Below are 19,758 nucleotides of genomic sequence, written 5' to 3'. Positions count from 1 at the left end.
TTCTAGTTTCTTCCTTCAGAGGTGTTGGAGCAAAACTGTACTAAACCATAAGCGCACATATACACATTCACACGTGTGTGTGCTGTTCCATGTGTTATCAGTCATTTTACATGTATACACTATTTGATGGGTTGCTGCTGTACATGGTGGAGGACGGATAATGCAGACACAGCTCTTTCCGCAGTAATGGCTCCCCAGGCTCCCTGCCTCTCAGGGCTTTTATGTGCAGCTAGTCTGTCTTATGTTACGTGACATGATGGGCCACATCAGCTCATACTTACGAGCAGGAGACAATTACCTCTGTCGGTCTGTCTGTCTGTCTGCCTGCCTCCTTATCTGTCAGACTGATTCTCTGTCTATCTGTCATTCCATGTATTTGAAGGATCTCAGTCTGGTTTGGTTAAAGCAGAAAAAAAGATCTGTATTGTGGCAGGCCGGGCAGGGTTAAAGCTCCTGTCCATCACCACAAACAGTCAGTGCCATGTGTTCCAATAGATACGTTTGTTCACAGGTGGAAAGCCGGTGAGGAATCCTGACCTTGTCACGGTGCTAATGACCTCACACTGTTGACATCCATTTAAGAAATCCCTCAATCACCACTGTGACCTTGAGACATGGTTCTAAAAGTATGTTGTTTGCTTTATTTTGAAGGATAGCAGCTTCATTTATGTTGGATGCACAAGTTATGATGGATTGAAATAGTGCCCAGAATCACTCAAAGAAAGTATCAAAACACCCACAGAAACCTCTCAAACCTCTACGGCAACATAATGTATTTCTCCACCGTTGATCCATCTGTTTGATAAGTTCCGTTTTGTAGCTTCTGCACAACAGAGCTAAATGTCCCCTTATCATGATGTCATCATCTTATTTCATATTTTATTTATGAGAAGATTTTTTTTTTAAATGTGTTTACTTGTTCACTTAATTTGAAAGTTGTTGTTTTTATCTGTTGCTTTTCTGAATAGCACTTCATAACGTTATTAAGGAAAGTGCTATATAAATAAAGTTTATTATTATTTATTTATTTTTATTATTATTATTTTCATTATAATTATCATAAATAGAGTGGAACTAGATGGCACTCACCACCCAAAAGCTAGCAGTAGATCCCTCTTAACATTAGCATTAGAAAATAGTTCCTACATGAAACTGCTCACTGTTAGGTCTGGGAATTATCTTGAGTAACTGGGTCATGCTTTCTGGGTCTGATTTTTTTTCTAATATATTTTTTGGTGCTTTGAGCATTGCAAGCCAAGAGTCATCTAGTTCCACTATACTGGAGAGAAGTCAGACATCTCTATGGCTGATATCTCTAACACTCAGCAACTCACACCAAAACAATGGAGATTGATAACTAGCACTACAGGTAAGAGGACAAAAAATATTTTTGATTTTTGGGTGAACAGTCCCTTTAACCTTGATTAAGCTCATTTTTGTCAAATACCAGAGGAACTCAATGTTGTATGCTATAGAGCAGCACACCAGTGACTCTTTCACTCGATTGTCTGGATGGATAACATGCTCTGCAATCTCCCTACATGAGCAGCATGTTAATGTGTGCATGCTTCTTTTGTATTGTTTGTGTGTGTAAAGTGTCATAAAAGACAAACTTTTATTATTGCACCAAATGTACAGCAGTCATAAACTTCATACATCAAGTTTCTTGTCATCCACTGTATTATGGGTGAAAGGTACAAGGTTACTCGTCTGCTTTCATCTCTGTGTCCAGTCCGAAGTTAATCAAAAACTTTTTTTCTTAGGTTACGACTTCTGTGCAGAGGGACTGATTTGTGGAGAAAACTCTGAGTGTAAAAATCGGAATACTAAAGCAGAGTGTGAATGCAAGAGCGGCTACGCCTCCATCCACGGGGACTCCACTTACTGTGAAGGTAGGACCACAGACTGAGCTGCAGCTTATGTGACTGACTCTTTAAAGCTATTAGCCCAAGATGCTAAAAGCATATAAGCACATATGGCTGGCAGTGTGTCAGCGGTTAGTGCATTGTTTTGGGAGCATTTGTTCTGGATAAGCTGCTATTAACACACTGACTGTGTGACATGATGATGGCTGGTTATAAGGGGTGCAAGCTTTGGTCTGAGAAAGCAGTTTGGTTAGCTGTGAAAGGACAGCTGAAAGTGTGGCATGAATGATCTGACTAAGTGCAGGGATTTGTAAATTTTGAGAGACGAGCAAGATCTGTGATGTGCTGTTGTTGGTGAACATTTGACCAGTGTTTAAGGCCAAGTTCGGTTTAGACAATTGAATAAATGAATATTTCACCCCAAAATGACTATTTCTAAATCAGTTACTCACTCTGTGCTACACTGAATTCATAAGGAAACTCAATTTTTGTCATAGCATGTCTCCACGGTGAACAAAGAATACAAAAACAGAGAAAGTTCTTGATGTATTAAATAGGGGACACGTTTCACATCAAAACTATATAAAAACACGTGTTTACAAACCCTCACACAACTCGTGCAGAATGATCCAAGTCTCATTTCCCCAGTCCAGAAGTTCAGCTGTCACTCACCTATGAGTGATGTGAGGGCTGTCAAAAGATGCTTTGATGTTGTTTTGGTGATGTTAAAGGTGGCCCCCATTTACTTCAATACGTTAAGAATTTTCTGTTTTTTTATTTTTCATTCACCCTGGAGGCATGCAAAGAAACAAAGTTTTCTTGACAAATTCAACATAAAACATGGTGAATAACAAGCATACAAGTGATTGTTTTTGAGGGTGTTTTATCCTTTAAACTGTTTCATTATAGGACCTTAGAACCTTTGGTTTGAGAACTTAGCATGCTTATTCTATTATTGGTATTTTACATTACTGTTGGCCATTTTCCAAAGGATACCATTGAGTTTTAAGTAGATTTTCAGGCCATTAATTTAATCTAATAGCACTTGGAAAATGAGAAAGCACACACTTATAAGTTTCAATATCATCTGATGAAAAAGCGGAGCTTTTTTGTAGTGTGATTAGGCAGAATCGAGATCCAGCTATTGCTCGCATGAAGGAATTTAAAGTTGCTTTGGAAAAATAAATGTGGCGTAATGTAATCAATACTTCAGAAGCTGAAAAGAAGTTTGTTGTTGAAAATAAAACCCAGAAGACCAACAATAAGCATACGTGGATGACATGGAGTAGGTGATTGCTTGCATAAAGGATGCTGCTGTTTGGTGTCCTTCTCAACTGTATACATTGGACTATAATAAATGTACAACAAAATATGTTTCACTAAGTGAGTCCATGCATGCAACCGCATAATATGTACCAAAAAGAAAGAATTAGTCCGTCTTAATATTTGCAGTGTTGTATTACCTATTTTAGGCATGTTCAAAATCTGCAAGTGGTTCTTTAGTTACATCCCAAAAATGACTTTAAACCAGTGTGCTGTCTGCAAGGTGCAAAGTCAGTCTGTTCACTCGTGGTTTTTAGAAAATGGATATTTGCCAGGATTTTAATTCAGTGAGTTGGCACAGCCACAGTCCATTTAGGTTGTTGTGAAATTTTTGCTCATGCTGTTTGGCTTTTCAAAGTTTTCGTTAGATTTAAATTTTACCTGGACCAGAAAAAATCTGGGTGTATTTAGGAACTCATCCCCAGTCTAGAGTGTAGAGCACACTTTCCATCTGCAATCCCAAAATACACACTTTTAGTTTTTACAGCACTGTTTTCAGTCTTAAATGAAAGTACTTGTTGTTTCAAGTAGTGTCGGCCTCACTTTTCTTGGAAAACATATGATTTGAGTTTTGAGACTCATTTCACAAATATTCTCAACATCCCAGCCTTTCTGAAAAAGTCACTGAGAGTGTGAGGGAGCTTCCGGTTTGCTGATTGGTGGAGTTGGCGGTGTAAAAGCCCCAGTCGGCGCATGCTGGAGGCCCAGAGTACTTGTGATGGAGCTAATGGCCTTATTTGATTAAGAGGCTTGGGAGCGGCAGTCGGCGGATTGAAGGATTTGCTCGATGCTCGTTGCAGTTGTCTTTGGGTCGCAGCCACGGCAGACTGAATTCGCTAAACGGGGGCCGTGAGCCCTCTGGTCTATCTGCCTCTGTTTGATCTGCATGGTAAAGAGGTTTACCCAGAGCTCCACTCCAAGCCACAACAGTCCCACACCGTATGAGTGAGGGCTGGGAAACGCTGATTGTCAGATCAACTATGTAAATCGGGAAGCCACGGCTCTATTGGCTGTGGCGGCATTATGCGTGTTTGGGGGTTGCTCCCTAAAGGCAGCTCAAACTTCTATTGTGACTGGATTAGCTGGAATCCTTGTGGTACAGTATAGTGATATTTGACAGGGCTTCACTCTCACCTCCAACATAAATTGGCTTAGGATGACATGTTTTACACAGCAGACTCGAGTAATCTTTTTTTTTTTGTCGTTGTTTTATTTGCGATATAAACAAAGACCAGCAGTCTGATGGAGTGTCACTGATTTCCTAATAGATGTTTTACAGAACAAATTAATTTCTCCTCTTGTCACCTACTTTATAACCAGAGATTGTGTCTGACTGCGGCTCTGAGCTGTCATTAAATGTGACCATTATATCCTCATAAATGTTTTAATATGCAGCCGAGTGACTGAGGATGAGATTATTTACTTGTAATCAGAGGGCTGTTTGAGGAGGGACCAGGGGATTTAAGCAGAGCCCGGACTATCGGACTATCCCAATACTCTCTCTTGCTTTAAGTTAAATACCTTATTATTCTCAAATGGATATTTGCAGGGTGACTGTGGCTCAGAGGTAGAGCGGGTTGTTGCTAATGGGAACAAAAATGGAAAGGCAATCCACTTGCCCACTCACGTATGAGGGTTTTCTGGGAGGTGATTGTAATTGTTGATTCAAAACTTTTGGATGATCCGCATAATTTTTGAAGAGTTATGCGATGTGATAAAATCTTATGTAGCGCCTGCTGCATCATGCTTGAGGGAGCCAGTTGTTATTGACAAGTATAGCCATAGCATCATGTGACCTAGAACAGTGTGTGAATGCAATGGAAAAAAGTGTTTCCATTGCATTTTTGCAAAATATGGCTTTTTCAGATTGCCTGAAATACCACGTCATTCAAGTGTAGTAAAATGTTTTTTGGGATAAATGGAATTTTTTTTAAATTGATGTGTCTCCATCAGGTGTACTTTATATTTGCAATTTCAGTTTGTACAATTTAAGGGTTAATGGAAACCTGCCTACTGATGTAAAAACAACAATCAACTAAATTAACTTTTTACTGAAGGTAAACTTTTTACCGAAGATGTGGACATTTATCCACAACTCAGGAGAGACACTTCACTGCAAAGAGTAAATTAAGCTTATTCTAGCAAGTTTGTCTGTGAGTTCCAATTTTACTGATTTATGACACTCAGAAGAAGGGCTGCGATTTTTGATGAAAAATGCTTTTCTCTGGTGCTGGAAGTCAATGAAGCTGCAGCATATTTTGTCAGCCTGCTACAGCATGTATGACGCATGCCTGATTCCTTCACCAGCAAGAGAATGTGATGAATGTGTTAATATGCCATCTGCAAAATCTCTGCGAGTAGAAATGTGCCTGCATATGCAGAATATGCGCACATGTAGAAACACAAACATAGGCGCACACTAATGATGATTTGAGCCTTGCTGGCTTGCCCACCCAAGGCCTGTGTTTTTATTTACTCCATTAAATATATATTACTGCATATGGGCTGGCATCTTTCTAGATGCTCTTAAGAGATGAGCCCAGTTGGAAGCAACGCTCTGCATACTGGATGTTAAGGCAGCTGTTCCTCCTCTCTCCAGCTTGGGAAATACTTTCTAATCCTAGAGGAAGCCTGGGAGAAGGCAGTGGTTGCTATTGATTGGACTTGTCAACACTCAGCAATTCAAAGGCTCCAACAGGGCTTACTGCTGGCCTGCTGGCTCTGCCTCAGCAACAGCACGAACACATGAAGGCTGGATGGACTCTACGTGAAATTACTGTGCTGAGGGCCATCAACCCGTGCATGTTTTCCCCACAGTTACTGTATGTGAAAGACCTTTAACATCCCGTCATCACCTTGTCCTCTGGATGAGGATATTTATATACCCATCCATTACTTAGCTATACCTGCTTCTTTTAGGGTCCCAGTTGACATACCAAGAGGCGGGGACACCCTGGACAGGTCAGTCTCAGGGCTGACGCATAGAGACGCTCACGCCAGTTGTATTAAACTGCATGTCTTTAGACTGCAGGGGAAAATCAGACACTGGGAAACCGGAAAGAAAATGCAATTTCCAAACACTCCATCCATGGGTCTATTACAAGACAATAGGCCCCTTGGCAGAGACATGTGGAAGACCCCCACCCCGTTTCCTACATAGGTGCAAAACACATACTTTTCAGGTATTCAGCTTCCTTCTAGATAGTTTGTGTGTCTTTATAGTTGTTACACATGTCTCTGTGGTCTTGTGTCTGGTGACTTTGCCCCTTTTTGTAATCATTTTGTGCCTCTTTGTAGCCATTTTTAAAACTTTATGTAGTTGCTGTGTATTTCTTTACAGTTGTTTCGTGTCTCTCTGCAGCTGTTCTGCATTTATTTGTAGCTGCTTAGCATTTCTTTGTGGTCAAATTGCATCTCTTTGTAGTAATTTTGTGGCTCTTTGTGGTTCTTTTCCCCCTATTTTTGTCACTTTAACTGTATTTGTGCCTTTGCAGCTGAGATCTTTTTGTAGTTGCTTTGCATCTCTTTGTGGTCTTTTTGTATTTCTTTGTAGTACTCTGCATATCTTTGCAGTATTTTTGTATCTCTTTGCAGCCATTTAAAATTTGTATTTAGTTGCTTTGCATTTCTTAATTTGCGTCCCTTTGTAAATACTTTGCATCTCTTTGTAGCCATTTTTATATATATGTAGTCAATTTACATCTCTTTGTAGTCATTTCGTGTCTCCTTGTAGCCATTTTGAGTGTCTTTGTTGTTCCTTTGTGTCTCATTGTGAGTTTTTTTTCCTTTTTGAAGTCATTTGAAGTCTCCTTATGACTTTGCAGCTGATTAGCATCTCTTTGTAGTTGCTTTGCAGTCATTTTGTATCTCTTTGTGTTTTTTTTCTTTCTCTTGTTCGTAGTCATTGCAAGTCTCTTTGTGCCTTTCTAACTGATTTAAATCTGTGTCACTGCTTTAAATCTCTGTAGCAATTGTGTGTCTTTTGTAGCCATTTTGAATCTCTTTGTGGTTGCTTTTTGACTCTTTGTGGTCTGTTTGTGGTTTTTTGCTGCTTTTTGTAATCATTGTAAGTCATTTTGTGTGTCTTTGCAGCTGTTTGTTGTACTTTTGTGTCTTTGTGATCATTTTGCGTCTCTTTCTGGGCAGCACATATTTGACTGACATTGTGCAGGTAAAAGCAGGTTGTGAGGTGACAGTGTATGTCTTTTTATACTCCTTTATATAACCTTTTCTACTATTATTATCAGATAAGTCCTGTGAGACAAGAATACAGCGAACACTGTAATTCGTGTGTTAAAGTGCTAATTGCCATTGTTAAAAAGCACTGCCTACATCTCGTGGGTTGTGTTCTTTTTCCAGCTCAGTGTGTCACACCACCTGATGCTGCTTCATTCAGCATACTGTTATTTCTCACGTTTGTGCTAATGGGCTTATCATAGGCTTATTATCCTCATCAGCTCTTGTTTATGCTGTCAGTGATATTCTTAGAGTCCCAGCAGATCTACTCTATCCTCTCTCAGCTCCAGAGGACACAGGCATTAACATCGCTGTTGTTGTTCTGCTGACAGCTTGTTAATCGGAACCTAAAAAATGTCCACATTTGGTTCAGCCCTCTCACAATAAAGCCCCGGATAAAGAAAGAGCTAAAGCTGCTGATGTTGAGAATAGTTGCATCAGCTGAGGACAAACAACATAATTCCCTGTTTCCTAGCCGAGTGCTGCAGGGACCCTCCTCCCAAATGGCCGGTTGTTACCACAGAGGCTGCTCTGTATGTCTATTTCCACGCTGGGTGAAATCCCAGCATGGGACTGATGTTGAAGCAAAGTGCACCTAGATAGTGCAAATCTTTCTTTCATTGCATATCAGTGTGTTCTCAGGGTTATACGGACCCTTTTTCTTTTCCCAATATGCTCAAATGATCTCCCATTCGGCAGGAAGCTTTTTTTTCTTTCTCTCTTTTTTTTTTGTTTTACAGCCTTTTAAGTGCCTCCTCTGTGCACCTCCTTGCTCTTCCATGTTTCAAATTAAAGGCTCCATCACCATGGCGCGTCCTTGGAAATGTTTATGGGCGGGCACATTAGGGAAGAGTCAGAGCAGTTAGTAGAAAGCTCAAGTCGAGTCAAGTATTTTCACATATGCAAAGTCGAAGCTTATTTCCATAGAAATGGTCTCAGGAGGTTGTTGTGGAGGATTCTCCTGCTGTTAAGAACCCTCACGGGTCACTCTACACACATTAATAGCAGCATTAGCTCCTGTTGTGCCCTGTAGTTCTCTAGCAGCTCTTATGTGCAACTCAAACACTGACTCGCCCTTGTTTTACATATAAAGGTGGATGCATTTCGCCACTCCACAAGCTTTGTGTTTTGGTTGGAGTAGTTGTTAAGTTGCTAAGTTTAATTGGGGCTACATTAACATGTATTTGATACAATGCTATGACTCTGTCACCACTTCACATTGCTGTCAATAAACGGCTAGGGCTGCTTTATGCTGCAGTTTTATTTGGCCCACAAACCATCTTTAGCTTGCTCTGTTGATTGGTCAGTCCACAAATTTAAGGGCTGTAGTTTTTGCCCTATGAGGCAGAAATTTGACATGGAGGTCAAGTGTGTGTGTGTTTGTGTTCATGCCAAATGGCTAAAGCGGTGGGACAGGGAGGCTATAACAAAATAGTGCATATCTTCTAAACAGATATACGTAATGTGACCAAACTTTAAAGAAACACGCACACACAGAGACAGATGTACACATACGTACGCATTACTATTTTACCATTTTGCAACATCCCCTTTCATAACTCGTGTCATAGGGAGACATCATTGCACAGGCGTAGCCGCCTTAAGTGGGAGTTATACTTTTAATTTCATTATTCATATCTGTACAATTAAATAATTCTTTGTGTGTCTTTTGTTAATCAATGTAACTATAGTTTAAGATGAATCATAAAAATATAGGTATGCCCTTGAGCATTTTATACATGTGTCAGGCATAGGTGGAGGTTTTGACTTCATTTTTTTATGTTTTATAAATCACTGAGAAAATACAAAATTACATAAAACTTTTTAGCCCTGTTAAATGCCAGTTACAAAATACTCAGTACAAAGTTGAAATAATGCCATAATCTCAGTTAATTTGATGTTCAGTTCCAGATTTGTTTATGTATTTAGGCATTTGTTACTTGGATTTTGGAGCATGGGTGATATTGGCCGATGAATTAGCTGTTGTCTTTTTGATTATTATGTCAGCCCTTAAAAATCCACTATCAGTCAACCTGTAGTGTCAAGTGTTTGTGAGGTTGTGTGTGTATGTGTGTGTGAATGTATGAACATGGAGATGTTTCGTGAACATGGTCAACACTATTGTTATTCCGCGCTTGTTTTTCCACTGTGAGTAACAAGATTAGAGCCCAGTGTGAGGCCGACATATGAAGCCTAAAGGAGCTATTTCTGTTTGTTCAGCTAGCTTTCATTTAACTCTGGAGCAGCCGAACTCCCTGGGTTCAGGGACTGACTCTCTGATGTGTCCCCTCATCTAACAGGCTCTGGGGAGGCACTTTATGATGACCCTGATCTCCAGTCTGTCTCCGCTGACACCACAGCAGATTTCAGCTCTTCCTCTCTTTTTGCTCTCTCTCTGTACAGCTTTTACTCACTAATATACCGTAACTTTGGTGCTAATAATGCCACATTCACTACTACTGGAACATCTTGAACCAATTTCTGACATGATGAACTTCACAGAGAAAAAGAACTAATTACAATTTACAGTAGTAAAAGCAGTGAAAAAGCTAACATTTTGATAATAAAATCATCAGTGCACTTGTCCTTTGGAGCTGCGGCTAATTACATAGAGTTGCATTAATTGAATAAAGGCTCGATAATATCACTTTAGAGCTAGCTGTCAGTGCCACAAATAGATGCAGCCACATCAGTCTCAGGCGCGTCCATATGGTGATTTAAATAAAATCGATAGAGTGGGTGTGAGTGTGGCTTATGAGCGGCTGTAATCAGTATCTTGGTCAGTTTTGCATATGCTGGTTGCAAAGAGCAAACAAGAAAGTGCAAAAATCACTCATCCTTAATTTTCAATTTAAGGAAAGTCCTGCATAGTATATCTATAAACCTTTGAAACCTGAGGAAATTGGCTTGATTTCTTTTAAAAACAAGGGAGGAATGTATGTTAAGCAAGCAACTTAAGAAGACAAAAAAATGTAAAAGGTTTCCAGAAAATAACCTAAAATTAAGCAAAAAAGAAAAAAAAGTAAAACACAGAAAAAAAAACATAAAGCAACAAGAAAATTACAGAAGAAAGTGCTAAAATGTATACATTTATTTATTTTCTGTCATTTGTCCTAGTTTTAAATATATAATTATAAGAATTATAAATATAGTTTTCTGGCTATTTTGACCTAGCTTTTAATAATTTGCAGTAAGGTCATTTTTAAGGTCTTTTTTAAATCACCTTTTACTTTTTTTCTTTCAAATGTCACACATTTCTTGCTGAGTTGCTTATTGTATTTTTTTCCCGTGTTTAATAAAGAAATCAAACCTTTTTTTCAATTGTCAGAGGTTTACATGCTTGTAAAAGGCCTCTGAACACAACACAAGAAAACTGATACCAATCTAGGTGTTAAAGGGATCTTTAAAACAAACTATACAAAGCACACACAAAACAATAAAATAAGTGTAGTGTTTAATTTGCTTTCCCTGTTTCAGTATTTTTCTGATCCTTAAAATAAGCGATCTTGTTAACAAAGCAAACCTGAGAAAAACCTGTTTTTAAACATGTCATTGCACATGTGACTAGAGAGAACAATGTGAATAGAAGAAGTTTTGACAAATTTTTGGCAAAAGCATCTCAGTGTGCTACCATTTACTCATGTTTTTATCGTTGCATGAGTCCTGTTGTTGTCAGCAAATGGGATGTAAATGGGAATGAAGAAACTCTTGTGAATGCTTTGCACGAAGCAAACTTACTTTGTTGATTGTGTAGTTTTCTCTAAATAGGCATTTTGGATGTGACAACCATGCAAATCACTTTTCAGACTGATTTCTTGTCAGATCTTGTCATTGAAAAAGAGGTTGAATGTTTTACTACAAAAAAAAACAACACCAGTTACCTTTAAACACTTTTGACAACCTAATGCATATGGTGCTAGATGAGATTTATTATCTCGGATAAGAAAATATAAGATTTTGTCACAGTAAAACAGATAATATGGCTTTTTCAAATTGCACCTTTGGTAGATCTCTTAGATTTTCTTTTGGGTATGCATCTCTACCACAGCCTTGCAAACTGGTGCAGCTGATTGTATGATCTGCGTCAAATTCAGAATATTGTCATATTTGGAATAATAGGGGAACATGAGTGTGCATGTAACTGCAGCCATTGTTTTGGTTGTCTTGTCAGTTATTCTGAACTCCCTGGTGGAGGCTTTGGTTGCTGGTTCAGTAAATACCCCCCATATAGTGTGTCCTAATGTCCTGAGCCCTGTTGGCTGAGATGTTCACAGCTGATAGCATATCCATATCCCATACACCCTGGACCGATGAATTAGGATTTAGGAAGTCATTTGTGGAGGATTTTGCCCATTTTGTCTCTCCATGTTGCTGGTGCCGATGGAGTTGCTGTTATCGTGTGTTTGCAGATGAGCTGAGATGAGCTGGGCTTCTGGGTGGGACAGACCAGCACATTGACTGACTGATAGATGGACAGTCACACAGCTGGACAGGTTTATGTTGGCGGGAGGCTGCAGCTACAAACAGACAGAAAAACAGACAGATCCCTTAGAGTGCAAACCTGCTGGAATCATATCCGCAGAGGTTGGAAATGTGCTAATCAAGGGCAGAGCCTCCCTGCAGGACTTCCACAGTGTGATTGAAGGTGTGTGTGAGCGCAAGTGTGTGTGTGGTATGTGTGTGTGTAGCTGTCCTGGGTTTTTTAGATAAGCTCAGGAAAACACGATGTGTCTCCACCCGGAGTGCAGCACCTGCCCTTATGCTACAGCTAATCCGCTAAAACTGACAGCTTCTACTTACTTTTCCCTGCAGAGTCTGGTCACACATAACAACACCAGGAGCCACAGAAACATGGAAATACACACCTTTAATGTGCAGCAAAAGGTTTTACTCATCCTATATCTCAGACCACTTCAGTGTCAAGTCATTACCATTAATGTTCTCAATGCAGCGCTGATGGGAGCTAATGTGATGTGCGCTGAGAGGCCTGATGCATAAAAAGTGACTTATTGATTGGGGCAGTTTAGATAATCCTCATTTGTCCTTATCCAGCCCGCGATGATGGAAGCAGCGATGTGCGTCTGTCTTTTGTGGCATCGGCGAGCGCCGCTGGCTGAATTGGCTCTCACTCAGTGGCATTAAAGAGTAATTGGCTGTGTTTGTACTTCTGCGAATCAATCAGGTTCTCTGTGGGAACTCTGCCTCCACCGTGTTAAAACAAGGATGTAATGACAGGGAACGAATGAGCAACAGCGCCCGCTCCTCCTCACTTCTGTATATTGGTTGAAAGCGGGGGAACGTGGTGGGGTGGGATACAAAGAGGAGGACAGATAGGCAGTAAGTAAGGTAGATAAAGACAAGGACACGCTAAAAGGCAGCAGTGCAAGCCTCTGCCAACAACCTGCTGTAAGCTGTGCCCTTCCTAAAGTTTGTTGTTTGTCCTCCCAAACAAAGCACATGTTTGGTAATCAGCCCAAAAGTCGCAGACATTCCCAGCAGCGTCTAAATACATTGGAAGACAGCATGATGTCTGTACTTACAAAGTCAATAAAACCCCCTATGATCTTATGTCTTGGGGTTCTGGGACATCAGTCTTGTACAGAATGTCTTGTAGAGAAAATCTTTTAAAGAATTAATTGTCATTCATTATAGAAAGTGCACTTTGGATGAACCTTGAATTGTTCTTTGACAATTTAATTCAAGTTAAGCCCACATGAAGGAGCCGGAAAAAGCTGTCTAAGGGAATGAGGTGTCGTCCATTCAGTATTATTAAATCTGCTAGAAATTCAATAAGAGTATTTCCCAAGATGTCCAGTTATTTCTTTAAAGCAGGGATACATTTATGAAAATGACAGGAGACCAGAGGCAAGTAGAAACAGCCCCATACACGTTTTCTTGGATTTTAGGATGTTTTGGGGATTTTAGGACATGTCTCGGATTTTAGGATGTTTCTAGGTTATACGACATTTCTAGGATTTAAGGACATTTCTAGGATTTAAGGACATTTCTAGGATTTTAGGATGTTTCAAGGATTTTGAGACATTTCTTGGATTTTGGGACGTTTCTAGGATTTTGGGACATTTCTAGGATTTTGGGACTTTACTAGGATTTTAGGATGTTTCTATGATTTTGGGATATAAGGGTTTAAGCACCTCTGTCAGGGGCTGTGGGGGATTCTCCAGTAGCATTTTTGTTGATTAGCAAGCTCTATTTTGATGCTGTTTTATGTACTCTGACACTTTATGTGTACTACAAGTACAAAAACAACGCCCAGTGTGACTCACTTTTTTTCTTTTTTCTTTTTTTGGTGAATCAGAGTCAATAAAACCCCCATGCTCTTATGCCGTGGGGACATTCAGTCTTAGAGAGACAGAAAGTCTTAAAGAGAAAATCTTTTAAAGCATTAATTGTCATTTGTTACAGAAATTGCACTTAAGGCAAGTTAAGGCCCCATGTAGAGAGACAAAAAAGCTGCTACAGTAAAGGAATTGTCATCCATTCAGTATCAAGTGTGCTAATAACACAATTGAGAGTATTTCCAAAATGCAGTGCCATTTTTGTGCCAGTGGAGTCAAGTGGACATCAGAGGAATGTTATGTTGAGAGAAAATAACAAGAAATCTGTGTTGAAATCAGCGGAGAACGGCTATTTAACGGTACCTCTAAGCCGCCGCCGGCCGACAGAGGTTGCCAGTGACAGAGGTTGCACTGAGTTACACTGTGATACGTTCTGTTCAGTAAAAACTAGTAAGCGAAGGCAAATTATAACATTCTCGTTATATATGTTCAGTGTAATCTTATAAAATGTACCTTAGAGCTTCTAAGCCAGAATCTTCACAATTGGACATGCGGAAACATGATCTGAAATCAGGAAAAAAAATTACAACCAAGATGCATATTTACCTGATGTTATCGTGTAGTTTCATGCACCAGTGTGGGCTGCATAATGTAAATACTTGTAGTACTTTGCTTGGAGCAGATGATCATGTAAAGAAATCTATCACAATCCAATGTCTGTTTGTCTCAAAAGTATAAAGGACATTGGAAACAGAATAGCCTGACTTTTGGCTCACAGGGATTACTTTTTCATATGTTTACTTCACATTGAACATTGAATATGAACATCCTACATTGTAACACTTTAGATGTGATAAAAAACGAGGAAAAGCATAATAGGTCTCTTTTAAAGTATCAGTTTACAGACAGACTTGTGGATTCAACTGTCCCTACCACTGTAGCGATTCCACAATTAAGCGCTTAAGTTGGTGAGTACAGTGTTATCATAACTGATAGGAGGTGTGACAAAAGCTAGAAAAATAAGATTTCAGTTGAAATAAACTGGAATCATCCTTTAACAAAGGTTAGAGAAAACCATCTTGCCTGCTAATAAACAGGCCGACAGACGGCCAGGAGTAAAAATAACAACAGAACCCCTCTTTTCACTGCTCAAACAGAGATAATGAGAGAGAGGACAGTGTTGGAAGTACAGGCAGTGCTGCTCGCCAAGCTCTATCCATGTTGCTGTAAGTCTGAGAGGAGAGCGCTTCTCTGTGTGCAGCGGGTGGATTGACTCAGCCTTTTGTGTAACTCTGGCAGAGGTCTGCCGGAGTCACAGTGGGTGAGCGCTCTGGTAAAAGGTCAGTTAAAGACCTGTAATGAATTACAGTCATTTCACTGAGCAACAGTGTGTGCGTCTGCGGAGCTACTTTTCGACTCCCTCGTCTCCCTTCACATCCCACTTCTCAAACTCTCTTCTGGGTGGCATCCATCTCTGCCATCTGCACTACGCTGACTGCATGTGTTCCAACATAGCCAACGCTGTCCTTGGCATCGCTCCGTTCCCTCGCCTCATTCCTCATATGGTTATTTATCCCTGCTTATTCCCATTCAATTTTCTGACCATTTCTGAGCTGTAGGGGATTGGGGTGGTAATCCTCCAGCCAGAGGGCTTGCTGCTCTGCATGGTCTACAGGCTAAAATGATCAAATTTCCATTGGATCCAAGCCTGGAAGCCCCCACGGAAGCCCGGAAAACTTATTTGCTCCGAGTAGCCTAATGGGAGTTAATGCAGATTACCTAAAGGCCTGTGTTATTTCATTAGCATGGATCAGTGTTTTGCCCCAAGCTTTAAGACAATTTGCTATTCCCTATTTTCAGTTTAGTTAGATTGTGATATATCATCAGATTGCAAAAATGATTGTCAGATTTTCGGTAAATTAACGGTAAAGCAGACTATCCTTCTAATCCTTGTATCTTGTTGTTGAGATAGTCTTCATTGATATAGGCAAAGATCATATCGCTTCTGTTATCTTTTTTAAGGACTTATTTGTAATTATCAGCCTGTTTGATAGTGTACTGATAAACAGGTGAAAAAAAGTGTAATGTCCTTATATAAAACTAGCCAAGTTTCCAAACTTTAAAACTTGCCCATTTCATAACAGTGATGCCAAGCAGTTACAATAAGGGGAACTGGTCGACATTATTTAAGTCAGTCTTCTACTGTGTCCATACAGCCGCAATTAATGTCATCAATTAAAAAAAAGGCAACTCCTAGCTAACTGACAGCAGAGCAAGAATATAGCCGGCCAAAATCCAATGATCTTCACGTGTGGCGTTTGTGTACAGTTTACTTTATAGCTTACTAAGCTCAGTTTTAGCAACGCCACAGTAAAACAGTCACACCACACCATTTTAAAAGTTTATCACGAACTGTAAGCCTACAGTTTGTGTTGTCATTATTTACACTAAAGACGTTTTATTAAATAGCCAATATTAGATGGTACTTACCAAAAAGAAACGTTATGAGTTGAGCATCAAACCACATCTTTTTTGCTCTCTAAGAGCTGTCTCCACTGTTAGAAAGCTGTAGTTCTGCCTCTTCTTACATCGCTTCTTTTCTTTTTTGTGGAATTTTCCTTCTCTCCGGGCGCTGCTTGTATTGGGGATAACGATTGTTTTCCAGGAGCTTCTGCCATTGTTCTGTTCCTCACACTTGAACTAAATAATTAACTGAGACTGTAACTTCGACGCTAAATCCATTGATTTCGGCAGGCTCATCTTCTTTATCCTCTCATGCGGCACACTAGAGGCCACTGTGTCTCACTATCGCCTCTCAGGCCAGGATGTATTATGACAGATGTAATGGCCTGTCCCTGGCTGCTTAGCAGTGGATATCTCTGCAGTACAATACATTGGCATCTTGGACATACTGTCAAAGGTGTTACTTCTTCACACTCTGTTGTTTGGGTTAGATGATTTTTTTGGATGTTTTTAAACTAAAGTTAGGTCCAGAGCTTACAAAATGCACCTTTAAGATGAGCCACATTTCTGTAAAGACTGACTAAAAGATTGTTTTTGTAGAGCTCAGGGCTCAGATATCTCAGACTGTCTGGTCTAAAATGATAGGGCTTGGGTTTTCAGACAGTTTGCAGCGTGCTGTGATGCAGGGAAACACTCAGAGCAACCACAGCACTCATCAGTGGTAAACTCTAGCAGCAGTTGCACTTTGAGTTTGAACCAAAGAAACGGCCTGGTGTTTCTTTCATAGGCAGACTCTGCCGGGAATAGCTATTTGCTGACCCTGTAGCACTCAATCATGGAGTTGTTACAGACATGCATGCAGCGGTGTAGTCTAAGCTCACTCTCCACATCCTGACTGATTTTTAGTTCTGCAACACAGCAACAATGAGACGCTGTCTTTGTCCCAATTCAGTGTCCACCTCCTTTAAAGGACACAGCTTATAAGGGTTTGAGGACTGAAGGAGAGTAGATCGGTTGTGCTCTTTCTTTCCTCAGACAGTTTGGCCTCATATAAATCTACATTAATGGTGCATTTGTATGATCCTCTTCAACTTAAGAAGTTGAGAATTTAAATTTGTCAAGAAGCAGTTGCATTTGAATGGCCAAAAATAAATAAATAGCAGTGAGTTAGGTAAGCTCCTGGATTCCTGAGTTTAAAGAATTAGTTGTGACTTTTCACTTGGCAGATTGATAAATTACTCAGAAATATGTGTACATTTTAATAACCTGTTAAGCCCTATATTGATTAATAACATATCCAGACTGCTAGCTATAGATGGATTATGAGGCAATGAGCCCCTGGATATGCAAAAGACCCATCATCTTTCCTACATAGAGGCAAAGAACACAGGCTTTGCGGTTTTGCTCCTTTCGTAGTTATTATGTGTCTCTTTATGGTCTCTTTACATCCTTTTGTTGTCTTTTTGTGTCTCTTTGTAAGTCTCTTCCTGGCTGGTAAATGTTTGTTTTAGTGGCATTTTACAGGTGAAAGACAGGGACCCCCTGATACTTTGGGGCTCTGTGCCAGTGCCTGTTCAGTAAGACATTTATGCTGTTAACAGAAACAAAGTGTACCCCTGGTTTCCATCATTTAAACTTTGCTATGGCTTTTACATTGGCCTAGTTTATGATATATAGCTTATCATGGACAACCTCTAAATCATGAAATTTCATAATCTCTTCTCTGTCCATGCGTGGAAAAATAATGGATATTGTTTTGTTCTGTGTCTCCATCCATGTATGCCAGCTAGCTGAAATTGTGTTTGAGTAGAGTTGAAATCAAATGTGGCTGAATAAGACAAAAATAATATACTACTTGTGACTACTTGTGGATGTATTTTCTTTAGTTTTACCACTTTAACTTTAAACAGCCTCCTGTGGTCAGGTGTTGCAAATAAGCGCTTTCCCTTAAACACTAAACACGGCGCATCTGTTTCTGTTGGGTAAATGTACGATTGTTATGTCCATATCACAGAAAATAAGATAAACTAAACAGTGAAGGGTCATGTATCACAAAGTTTCCATGCTATGTCCTATTACTACTTTTAAATTGTTTTTGAGATGGAGCAATGTTCGTGTTGTACATTGCCAATGGTCATGAATTTTTTTTTTATTGGTCCTTAAAAAGTCATGGAAAAGTTTTCAGATTTTGTTCATGAAGTTGTGTGGGAGCCCAGTATATATTAACCAGTGACAGAGTATTCCCTGAACACAAACACTGCAAAGACCACTTGGCAGTGGACTTGGACATCTCTGATTGTGTCTGCAGAGAAAAAATAAGACTGTTTGAATTTGGAGGGGGACAGGCTATATTTGACCAGTTACAATATACTCAGTCTTAAAGGGAAAACCTCCATGGAGTCAGCTCCTGAACTGGGACCCGACTACCATCTGAACACAGACCATCAAAAAAGATCACTTAAGGTCATCTCCTGTGTGTTTTTGTCGGAAAGTGAAGATATGGCTTCAGTCGAGTCTGGAGACGGACAGACGCTCCTCCTCAGTCTTCCCTTCAGTCATACCCAATTTGTTAATTACCGCCGAGACCGCAGGGACTAATGATCATGTTCCACAGGGTGGTAATGACACAATTATGACTGCGAGGACATCAGTCATCTCCACTTAGCCCAGACAGTGTCCTTGGCCTTTTAGACACACACACACACACACACACACATACACACGTACACGCACTCACACTAGTGAATAAGAGAAAAACTCAGATGACTGAGTGTCATTGAACAAAATTACTTTCTTACACAGACTGACTGAACTCACAGGGCTTTGATCATCCAGTCTTACCCCAAGTGAACGCACAGGCTGTGATAAAAACTATGCATCAACAGCATGTAGTACAAATCACTCTGCTCTGCCTAAATATACAGTATATCAAGTGATGAATGTATGCATGAATATTTAGGCTCTGCTGTTCCTTTTTCTGAGGGAATGATGAGATAGTTTGTATGCCAAGACTCTAAATTTATCCCTAAGTTTAGCTTTGTTCGAGGATTGATTTTAGCCGTCAGAGTACATGTCAAGGATTTTCCCTTGGAGTAGTGATTTTCTGCTCCGCTCCACAAAGCACGACAGCTCAGAGTGGTTTATGACCCAAACGTTCTGCCAGGCTGCCTTACATTCACACCATATTTAACTGCTGACAATTAAACCCGCCAGCAACCTTGCGTTGTAACTGTCAGAGCACTAATTTAATGCTCCAGTGCAACCAAGATGAGCTGTGACTATATAAGGAAGCGGGGATGATGCCATGAACTCATCGTGTCTGGAGAGAAAATACAAACACAGGAGTGATCAAATCCAATTGAATGTTATTGAAGTTAGTATCCAGTGTCTGCCTTTGAAAAATGCTTCTATTTAAATGAGCACACAGCAGATTTTCAGAGTAATTTCTATGTATTCACAGCATAAACAGTAGAAAAGCAGTCGATTTTGAAGGAACCTCTTTTAAGTTTTCAGTTCAAGTTAATATCTTAGCGGTTACCGGAGCTACAAAATTTCATTTTTGTAGGGGGATTGCT

General features: G+C 39.9%; 1 protein-coding gene across 3 annotated transcripts in view; it reads left to right on the top strand.

Annotated features, from left to right (window-relative positions):
• LOC121946268 (protein kinase C-binding protein NELL1-like) overlaps nucleotides 1–19,758 on the top strand; it is a 453,829-nt gene that overhangs the window by 228,172 nt on the left and 205,899 nt on the right. For all 3 annotated transcript variants that reach the window (XM_088069950.1, XM_042490773.2, XM_088070003.1), the window contains one exon: nucleotides 1,764–1,892. In XM_088069950.1, the coding sequence (XP_087926076.1) occupies nucleotides 1,764–1,892 (129 nt within the window). The remainder of the gene's footprint in view (nucleotides 1–1,763; nucleotides 1,893–19,758) is intronic.

Source organism: Plectropomus leopardus, chromosome 1 (genome assembly GCF_026936395.1).
Source record: "Plectropomus leopardus strain MGB_pleo_1.0 chromosome 1, ASM2693639v1, whole genome shotgun sequence".
Classification (NCBI taxonomy): domain Eukaryota; kingdom Metazoa; phylum Chordata; class Actinopteri; order Perciformes; family Serranidae; genus Plectropomus; species Plectropomus leopardus.
This window is presented reverse-complemented; position numbering and strand designations above follow the sequence as displayed.